Here is a 10,300-nt window from a genome sequence, read left to right as displayed (position 1 = left end):
AGGTAACTTCACCCCGAGGGCTGTGTTGTTCTTCCCTCCCTCCTCCAAAAGCAAGAATAGAAAAAGCAGCAAGAATTAGCTAGTTGGAGATGAAGCAACTGCCTTGGAGCAGGATGGAGCTGGCTGGGTCTGACGAGGGTCAGGCTGTGTTGAGCTGCTACTGTTCTCCAGGGCTTTGGGGAAACAATGCTGCACGGTGAAAGCAGGTGCTGTACCAGAAATGCTCCTCCCAGCACGTTCGACATGCTCGATAGACACATCATGAAGCTGCGCAGTGCAGAAAACTACAGGGTCCTTGGGTCTGGCTGGGTGCTGGGTCATCATCAGAGCTGCAAAGCTTCATATTAAGGGGGAGATATCACCAAATCATGGAATGGTTTGGGTTGGAAAGGACCTCAAAACCCATCCAGTTCCATCCCCTGCCACAGGCAGGGACACCTCCCACTGGATCAGGGGCTCCAAGCCCCATCCAACCTGGCCTTAAGCACCTCCAGGGATGGGGCAGCCACCACCACTCTGAGGGTGCGTGACGCTCACCAGCACTGTGGAGGCTCCTGCACCAGTGCCCATCCTGGGAGTCAACCCAGGAACACTTTGCTCGTGATAAAAAAGGATATGTACAAGAAGTGTGAGCAGGAAGCACAGACGTGAGACTGTGCTACTGAGCTACAAAGGGAATTTCTGCTATAAAACGGGCATCCAAGGCATGAGTTTGCTTTTCCAGGGACTGTGGGGAGCCAGGGGATTTGGGATTGAGAGCAAAGGCAATGCCTGCAAGAGGAGGGGGTGGTAACACCTGAGAAGCTTCAGGGAGCTGCACCCTGTGATGCTTCCTCAGGGCTGATGGAGTCATCAGCTGGCTCGGTTGTAACTGGAAGGGAAGCAAGCTGAGCCCTCCGGCAGGGTTGGGGTGATGAGCCAGGTGGTTCCCAGCTGGTGCCCAGCCAAAAGCCTTGTGCACAGCGTAACAGAGGTGCCAGCGACCCCTGGGTGGAGAGCTGCCTGGTGCGTTTAGCAGTGATATGGTGGTGATGGCATTGAGTCTTGCTTGGGTGGCACCAGCACAGCGTGCAGGAGGCTTTGTAGCACCAAGTGCTGCATCTTTGCCTGGGAAGAACACACCCTGCATAGCACGAGCTGTCTCCTGTCCTGGTTCATCCTCCAGCACACGTGGCGGGGGGAGCCTTGCCCTCCCCGTTACTAAAAAAGAGACCAATTCCCAGCATCCACAGCTGCCTCCACTGCATGTCCTGGTATCTTTGGGAGTTTTCTGAGCCTGCCGGCATTTTGGAGCTGTTTGGAGCTGTTCTGGGAGCTACTGGATGACTCATTGCCACCGCTGCCATCACCGGCTGGTGTGCCAGGGCTGAAGGAAATGCAAGTGCTGCCCAGCCAGGGCATAGCAAACGCACCACAGGTACTGAGCAGGTCACAAGGGACCTGTGGGGCTCGGGGAGAGCCGGCTGTGTTTCCACAGACCTCCAACGCTCTCTACCGACATCTCACTAACAGCCTTTTGGTTGCTGCTCTTACTCTCCCTTTTCTGGATCTCAAGAGAACAACACAGCTCCAGTCCTAGCCACCTGGGGATGCTGAACGCAGGCTCTGGGACGTGGGGTATTGGGCTGGGTTTGCACCAGACGCAGTCAAAGCAACTTCCCCCGAAGTCTGCCAAGTTAGAGTTTAAAACTGTATATTCAGGGTGAGTTTGTTCTGCAAGAGGAGCAGCACCATGTCCCCAAGGCACCCTCTGTATCCAGGGATGAATGGGTAAAGAGGGAGTTGGGGGTGGGGACAGGCTCAAACCTATTGGGGTGGCCATGGGAGTGGGGTTTGCAAGCTCAGCTCCGGAGGTGTCTGCCTTTGAGGTGGCCTGAGACCAGTGTCCTCCCCAGTGAGGTGTATTTATGGAGCTGGATAGGATCCCTGGAGATCACGGTCAAACCCTTCCCTCCACTGCATCCCTGCTCCAGGACAGTGAGCTGGGACCCTCCAGGAAGGAGCTGGGCTGCTGGTGGGGTGTTGCTGGCAAGGTTTGGTAGTTGGTGGGAATGGCAGGCAAGGTGGCCTCATGCTTGGGGTTGCCGGTTGCGGCGTGTGGGCACAGCGTCAGCTGGTTTTCAGTAGCCGTGAGCCTCAGCCTCACATTGCCCATGGGCTCAGCCCTGGGGAGGCACGGAGAGGGTGGCACGTTCACGTCTAAACACAACATGTTCCACAAGAGTGTTTGCTAACACAGTCACGAACAAACATTTTTGCAGGATCTTTGCCAGGAGCCCCAGAGGACACAGGAAAGTTGATGCAGCCCGTTACCGTGGGCTCTGATCTGGGCTCCTCAGCACTGCTGGGGCAAGGGAAGCCTTATTCCTCTCTGGGGAGTGCGTTGCTTAAGCCCTTGTGTATTGTGTATTGTGTATCCCAGCGTATTTCCCGGTGCCTGCAGCTCCCACTGCCTTCCCAGTACCCCCTGGTGCTCCAGTTGGCCCTGGGTAAGCTGTGCCCCCAGGCTGCAGCGCCCGGTGGGAGGGATGCAGAGGGCATTGGGAGCCCAGGCTGGGATAACCAGGATTGCTGAGGGCTGGAGGAGCCGCATTCTGCTCTGCTGCTGGGCTGGCAGCTGCACGCTCGCACACACGATCGCACAGTCCCCTCTAGTGGATATTTCTCCTGCATCGACACGTCTGTCGATGGGCAGTGCTGGGCTCTGGACCTTGGCCCTGAGCAGTGACCCTGGGCACCATCCCACTTCTCTCCCGGCATCGGGCACGGTGGCCCTGCAGAAGCAAAGCCCTGTCCGGCTGAGCCATCGCTGCCTCCACTTCTTCCCCTCCTGCGTATTTGGTGACTCATCCCCTGCCCCCTGCCCTGGCTTTGTCCCACACCACCCACTGCCCCTGTGGTCCTCAGTCTCCCCCTTCATAGAATCATAGAATCACCAAGTTGGAAAAGACCCACCAGATCATCAAGTCCAACCATTCCCATCAATCACTAAACCATGTCCCTCAGCAACTCATCCACCCGTCCCTTACACAACTCCAGGGAAGGGGACTTAATGCCCTCCCTGGGCAGCCTGTTCCAGTGCCCAATGACCCTTTCCATGAAAATTTTGTTCCTAATGTCCAGCCTAAACCTCCCCTGGTGGAGCTTGAGGCCATTCCCTCTCGTCCTGTCCCCTGTCACTTGGGAGAAGAGCCCAGCTCCCTCCTCTCCACAACCTCCTTTCAGGTAGTTGCGCCAGGCTTCGCACTGTCTCTGAGTTATTTGGACACCAGGTGTGAATGTGGAGCAACATGCAGTGATGGACGAGGTACAAAACCCCAGAGAAACAGCCTATAAGAATTCCAGCCTCTTTTATAGCTTCTGCTCTGTGGCCCAAAAGGAGAGACGCTTTACAGCTTTATTCATCATAAAAGATCTTTAGGAAGCTAATCACTACCCAAGACGACCCCTTGGCTTCTTCTGCCCACGGGGACTTGGCCTCACAGGGCAATGACACTGCTGGGGGCTGGTTTTAGGCTTTTTGAACGCTGAGACCTGCCAAAGCCCAAGGGTGGAACCCTCCAGCCCCACACAGAGGGCAGAGCTGCAGGTGGGAAAGTGCAAAACCCAAGGTGGATGCCAATAAAACCCAGTGTTTATTGCAGTGCTCCTCACTGGCCTCGGTTTTATAGATATACACTTAAAAATAAAAGCTCTGTGCTTCTTAACTGCCCAAGAAAGGCTTGGATATTGAAAGGGCCAGTCTGTCGGGTGATGGAGCTGCCTCCTGATCCCGAGCTTGGCAGGTGCAAACAGGCCAGCTCGCCTGCACAGGATTTCTATGCGTTAAATCAGTCTCACACATGAGAAACACCAGCTTTGCTTTCAAGTATATTTGGCATAAACTGATACGGTGTCTCCAGCATCACAGGTCCCACCAAGGGGGAAAGACCCACTGGCCCCCAGAAAGCCGCATCCCTCAGGTCCACCCCAGTCTCAGGCTGGTTTGGGCAGCTGCTGTAACAATGTGCCAGCTCCAGTTTTGGCTCGAGGATGGGCAGCATGAAGGCTCTGGAAAGCTTGGGCAACTCATATTTAAATGGTGTTGCTGGGAAAAAAAACCCAAAAAACCAGCTTCAGCACCACAAGGCCACCCCAGCTGCACAGAGGGGCTGGCAGTGAGCAGGGCTCCAGCAGAGCCAAGGGGTACGGGATGCTCAGCAGCCGTAAAGGCTGCCCACAGCGCTCATCACCTGCAGTCCCAGATCCCTGTCTGCAACGCCTCCGGCCGACGCAGCTCTTGGCCAGGGCACGGCCTCTCAGGTGGCTGCACATTGCAAACAACCCTCGCAAATACACCTCCCAAACCAAACTCACCACCCAGAGAAGCACACAAGTGGTTTAAACAGAAAAAGATTAAAAAAAAAAAATCCTTGTGGTATGTAACTCCCACTGCCAAGGGCCAACTGTGCCATCTTTACAGACTCGCCCCATCCCAAGAGACAGGGCAGCTTTCAGAAAGACCCACGACAATGCAGGCTTTATCCCTGGCATCGCAGCACCTGGGGAAGGCACAGACTTGGAAGCACTGACTTCAGCAGCCTTTCCTGCTCCCAGATACAGCGGGGGCTAGCAGCTGCTGAAATAGGTTATGTGTTGGCTATGTGACTTTGAGCTCTCACAGGTTTTTGCTGATGGGGGCCCATAGGAGAGAGGAGAGGCAAGACAAAAGTGTGAGCAAGCAGTGCAGGGTGGCTAACCCTGGCCAAGCCCTGGCTACTGCCCCTGCTCATCGGGCTATGTGTCCCAGTGGGGAATTTACTCTCTCAGTCAACAAGTCCTTGGGCCAGCAGAGCGGGAGCACGGACTGGGATGCCGGACAGCATGATGGACAGCGAGGGCCACGTGGCCTCTGCCATGTCAGTGATGACACACAGCAGCCCTGACGTGCCCAGCACATCCCTAGGACTTTGCCTGGAGCAGCCCAGCACCAGCTCCCATAGCTGGACACCCAGCTCTCCCCAGCAGCTGGGATGGCTTTTCTCCACAGCCGGCTGGAAAAGCTGCAGCCGCTGCTTTTTAGCGCTGCTGCTGGCACCAGCTGAATCCCTGCTGTTCAAGGTCAGGCTGGTACAGGAACAAGCTGGGCAGGGAATGAAGAGGTTGTGAGCAAAGCTATGCCAAAAGCATCCCTCTTGGAGCTACCCCTTGGTCCAAACGTTCCCTGTTCAATGCCCAGGTGCAGCTTCCCAGCAGTGTTGGCTGCTCCCAGAGCTCAGCAGTTCCAGCAGAGTCATCTGTCAGTGGTGGTGGGCACAGCTGCATAGGACACAGCACCCTTGCACCAGCCCAGTCCTAGGAAGGGCTGGTACCGACGCTGCCATAGCCTGCTCGCTGCCCCAGCGATGTCCCGGGTTAGCAGCCCACAAGCAATGAGTGTGAGAAAAGTCCCTCTCTTCAGCCCAAATCAGCTCTAAAGCCCCAGCTCCAAAGCTGTGGCAGCTCCTCAGGGACGAGGGTGAGCAGGGAGCCCTCCTGCCAGCTGGAAGACGGCTACATCTCAGGTGTGACAGTGCCTCAGGGCTCCCTCCCCACCGCCAGATCCACAGAATGAGTGGTACTGTCCCATATCCTGCTGCAGGGACTCTTCCCACAGGAAAGTCTGTAGCTGTCCTGTTGTATTGGCTGCAAGGAAGAGCACAGCAGAGCAGGCAGCCTGGGCAGCGTTTACCAGCTCCTGCTGCCCTTCCAGCTGCTCCTCTCCCCGAATGCAGGTGCTGGCCTGGAGGGAAAAGCCCCCAAGGCAGCCCCTTGGTTTGCAAACCTGTGAGGACACAACAAGCCACCTGCACAATCCCTGACTGCAACACAGAGAAGAGGATGGCAAGCCAGTGTGTGCCACGTGGTGCACCTTTCAAGGGCAGCAACACGCTGAGGGTGACCAGATCCATCAGAAACACTGGGCTGGCATCATCAGGGGTGTAGATGCAGCACAGAGACCCCCAGAGCTGCTGGGAAATGCCCCCCAGCTGGGCTGCCAGGCCCACAGGGCCAATGCTGCTGCTGGTCCCTTGTGGAACAGCCGGGATGGGATCCACTCCCTGGGTCCAGGTGGCTTTGGCACTTCAGGTCCCCCCTCTCTTCCTCTCCACAGCAGGGACAGCATCCCTTTGTCTGTCCATCTGGGGTTTCAGTCTTCAGCAGGCCTCCACGGGGACACAAGCGGGTGGCTGCAGGAGGCCAGGGTTTAGGTGGTCCGGCAGGGTGGTAGGCGTTTGCTGTCCAGAATGGCCTTCCAGTCGTCGGTCCAGGACTCCAGCCTGCGGCTGGGGGGCTTCAGCTGCAAGTGCTTGTTGTGACAGGCTGTGAAGAGCACGTGCTCCCAGCTGGGGTTCAGCTCAGCCCCTGCAAAGCAAGGTGAGGTCAGCTCTCTGGACAACTCCTCTGCAAGATGCAGAGCTCAACTTTGCTCCACCATAAAGAGTGTTCACAAACCCCTATGGAGAGTCTAAGTAGCCAGAAGGGACCAGCACCTACCACCCCCCAATGTCATCTGGCCCTTGGGGTTACCTCCAGTCACTCCCACCATCCCACACCTCCCTCACCTGTTATATCAGGTCTGTCGTCTATAAGCAGATCAGCAGAAACCACCGTCTTATCTCGCGTCAAAACGATCCGCTCGAGAAATTCGGGGCCAAAGTGCTTCTCCACCCAGGCGTACTGGAAGGTGAGGGGCGAGTGGTGAGCACAGGCATGGGAAGGCTGATGGACAAGGCAGGGGCAGCTCAGCAGAGCCCGACAAGAGCCCTGGCCTCCATGCAAGGAGGATATTTTGCTTAATAAGTTCATTAATGTGAAGGATTCAGATGCTGCTGCAGGACAAGTTCTTTTAAAACCAAGCAGCTTTTTATATCATATTAAGACCAAGCAACTCAGTACATGCAAATGGCAGAGCTCGGCCAACAGTGGACCTGCCACTCTGCAAAGATGCTCAGGAACAGAACTGATAGAGCAAGGAAATATTGCTGCTGTTTTACAAGCAGAGGCACGCAGGGGTCACCTTCCTTTCACCCGGCAATACAGGATAGGGAGCTGGGATTCAGACCTCCTCACCTTCTCGTAAGGGCAGTAGAAGTACTTCTTGATTGGGCTTGTGCAGATGAACACATCAGTGCTGCCACAAGGAAAGAAACAGGGGCAGGGTGTCACTCCATGGCCAAGTATGTCAACAAGACCCTGCTCCCCCTTGAAGTGCACCCAGCTGCCTCTGCAGACCCCTCTCAGTGCCCGAGCAGGCAGGAACCCAAAGCAGACCCCCTGCAACAGATCAAGCAGGGGTGAATTAAGGCAATAATCCCCCATCTCACAGGGCCCCATTCCCAGGACGTGTACCCACACCTGCAGCACAAGCACGTTCCTCTTTTCACCATCCTTGCTGGGAGCAGAAAGCTGAAGGAAAGAGGCTGCACATGGCTGATTGTCTTGGCAGCTACACCAGGACTCAAAGCTTTCTTTCCTGCCATGCTTGGTGGGCCAGGAGGTATTTATAATGCTGATATTGTACTCGGTGCTTCTGCCAGAAGGCAGATGAGCCTAAGCCAATGCTGCTCCCTGGTCCATCCCCAAATACCACAGGCAAGTTCCTACTCACTCTGCCAAATTTGCCATTTGCTTCACAGCTTCCACAGCCCCAGGAAGCGGGTCCAGCTCCAAGAAGAAGTTCTTGGATTCCCAGATGCTGATCGCTTTCTCCTGCGAGGGGAAAGAGAGGTTACTTGCAGGGCTTCTTGCAACCCTTCTCCTGGCATGTGCATCTTCCCCACCCTTTGCTAGGACTGTAGCTGCACAAGAGCCATCTGAGAAACACGGCCTGATACAGCAAAGCACTTCAAACCTTCTGAAGTGTTTTCTTACAGCAAGGACTTCCGTAGCTATTCTACTTCCACTTATGTCAAAAAGCATTTTGCAATCAAGCTCGATGGGGGAAGAACTAAGCTCATCTTGAAGAAAAGACTAGCTCGGCTCTCAGAGTCAGAATAACTCCCTGTGGCACCATTGCCAGGATGCTGCCCAGCAGATGGAAAAATTCCCCAAGCCTGGAATCCCACCATGTGCCAGGCAGAACAGAACCTTGATTTCCTTCTTCTTATCTCTCCCCACAAGCAACTTCCCTGCCTATTCAGAGCTCCCCATCTTTCCAGGTCTGTGTGCTCAGTGCATTGCTGAGCTGCTGTTTTTCTTTCAGAGCTGGGAGTTTCAGCTAACTGAACTCTGGCTCCTGTTTTCTGGTCTCCTCTGCCAGGTTGATAGTGTTCTCTGATGAAGGAACACTGGAATGATCCATGCGCCTGTAGCCACAGAGCAGCTCCTGTTCTCTTTATCCCTAGTCGGAAAGCACGGGTGAAATCAGGACTGCCCTGAGGTTGGTCTGCAGAAGTTTTGCTAGTTGTTCAGCCCAAGGCTTTGGTTGTTTTACGTGATCACAACAGGCACAAGATGAGCTCGCTTCATTTAACACATCCAAAGTAGTTAAGATCAAGGGGAAAAAAGAATTATCATGCATTAGCCCTGCCAAACTTTTAGCATCTGCCTTACTGCATGAATGATGTCCTCCATTTCCCTTTCATCAACCCCAACTAGAGAAGACACGTTATTCCTTCAGCTCATCAAGCAGTTTAAGACTTTGCTAATGCGAGAGCCCAGGACCTTATTGAGGCTCCTCTCCTTGTAGCCATCATACCATGAGGACAAGGGTAATTCTGTTGGCTGTGACACGTTTCAATGAGGGCAACTGCAATCCGTAGATGAGAGCACAGACATCCCATCGAGATGGGAAACTTGTAGAGGCTGAAACTGCAGCACTTGGCCCTTCACTGAATGATAAAGTACAGCATAAAGACAGCTTCTGCTTTTAGGCTTTAATTATTAAAATTAATACTTTTCAGGCATGGGAGGGCTTAGGGTTGTTTCAATTGTAAATAAGCCCTCACACAAAGCATCAATAGCATGATTTGCTCTCAACTTTTCTGCTGTGTTCCACCCCTCACATTGCTGTTGAACAACTAAATAATCCATTTAGGAACAGTATCAATGCATGCAGCTTAGCCAAATCAGACCTAGGAAAAAAAAAACAACTATGCAATTTGCAGAATTTTAAAACAATCAGATGTTCAAAGACCTCTTTTCCTTGCATCTACCTCCATCCATGTATGCAGGGAAAAGAGGTGGGTGTGCATGAAAAATGCTGCATTTCTGGGTAAAGAAGCACTGCTGGAAGCCCTCCTGTACCTGTGTTTTGGTGGGAGCTCCAGCCAGCACCCACAGCCCTCCCCAGACCCGCATCCATGAGCTGGGGGCCACTGGGTCCCACAGGGCAGGACAGAATCGAGGACACAAGAGCCACGCGCAGAGCCAGGGGATGCAGAGACTCACGCTCAGTTCGGGTCCCAGGCGCCCGTATTGCTCCGACACCCAGAAGCCTCTCCGGTCCTCCAGGGCAATGTAAGGCTCGTCGGGGTATCTGGCCCTGAACTTCTTGAGGAAGCCTCCCTCGAAGTCGGCCAGCACCCCATCCATGTCCACCAGCACCCGCAGAGTCCTGCGGGACCCCGCTATGGGGCCGAGCCCCCTGCCCAGCCCTGCAAATGGGGCAACGCAGCACCGAGGCCGAAGGTGCAAGAAGCTGCTGAGCAAAATCATGGTGGAGGGGGCTTGGGGCAGGGGATAAGGGGATGTCCAGGTGGGGTGGGCTCAGGGCAGGGGATAGAGGACCTCCAGGTGGAGAGGGGAGGCTCAGGACAGGGTATGGGGGGCTTGGGGCAGGGGATGGGGGGGTCTGCAGGTGGGGTGGGCTCAGGGCAGGGGATGGAGGAGCTCCAGGTGGAGAGGGGAGGCTCAGATAGGGTATGGGGGGCTTGGGGCACGGGACGGAGGGGTTCTGCAGGTGGGGGGGGGCTCAGGACAGGGGATGGGGGTCCTCCAGGTGGGGAGGAGGGATCGAAAGAGGGAATGGGGGACTTAGGGCAGGGGATGGGGGGATCTCTAGTCGGGGAGGGCGCTTTATTTCAAGCACGCACCCCGCAAGCAGGCAGCCCTGGCAAGCCCGTCCCCTTGCAGCAGGAGGAAGGAGCCGGGGGGGATGCAGGGGGGGATGCAGGGGGGATGCAAGGAGCCGAGCTGTCCCCCCGCCCGCCCCATCCCGCCCGACCCGGCAGTGCAAAGCCCAGTTCCTCTTCCCGGTGCCCGAGCGAGCGGCGGCACCGCCTTAAAGCGGCACCGGCGGCGGCGGAACGGCCCCCCCGGCCCCGCTCAGCCCCTGCAG

General features: G+C 55.5%; 1 protein-coding gene and 1 long non-coding RNA gene across 2 annotated transcripts; one reads left to right on the top strand and one right to left on the bottom strand.

Moving 5' to 3' along the window:
• Positions 1-3,857: 3,857 nt before the first annotated feature.
• NT5M (5',3'-nucleotidase, mitochondrial) lies at positions 3,858-9,808 on the bottom strand. Its single transcript, XM_069869861.1, has 5 exons — positions 9,412-9,808; positions 7,631-7,731; positions 7,093-7,153; positions 6,585-6,699; positions 3,858-6,384 (listed from the first exon to the last, which is right to left on the bottom strand). Exons 1-5 carry the CDS (start codon positions 9,676-9,678, stop codon positions 6,227-6,229), a joined length of 702 nt encoding a protein of 233 aa, XP_069725962.1. The 5' UTR covers positions 9,679-9,808; the 3' UTR covers positions 3,858-6,226.
• Positions 9,567-10,016, top strand: LOC138727446 (uncharacterized). The gene is made up of 3 exons (XR_011338559.1): positions 9,567-9,679; positions 9,781-9,882; positions 9,985-10,016. It is a non-coding gene; the product is annotated as an uncharacterized lncRNA (long non-coding RNA).
• Positions 10,017-10,300: the final 284 nt, after the last annotated feature.

The sequence above is a fragment of the Phaenicophaeus curvirostris genome, chromosome 16 (genome assembly GCF_032191515.1).
Source record: "Phaenicophaeus curvirostris isolate KB17595 chromosome 16, BPBGC_Pcur_1.0, whole genome shotgun sequence".
In the NCBI taxonomy this organism is placed as follows: domain Eukaryota; kingdom Metazoa; phylum Chordata; class Aves; order Cuculiformes; family Cuculidae; genus Phaenicophaeus; species Phaenicophaeus curvirostris.
This window is presented reverse-complemented; position numbering and strand designations above follow the sequence as displayed.

Coding starts and splice junctions, on each gene's coding strand:
- NT5M (XM_069869861.1), bottom strand. CDS start 9,678: ATGATTTTGCTCAGCAGCTTCTTGCACCTTCGGCCTCGGTGCTGCGTT. Junction 7,154..7,630: donor CAAATGGCAAATTTGGCAGA/GTGAGTAGGAAC, acceptor TCCTTGTGGCAG/CACTGATGTGTTCATCTGCA. Junction 6,700..7,092: donor TCTACTGCCCTTACGAGAAG/GTGAGGAGGTCT, acceptor CTCACCTTCCAG/TACGCCTGGGTGGAGAAGCA.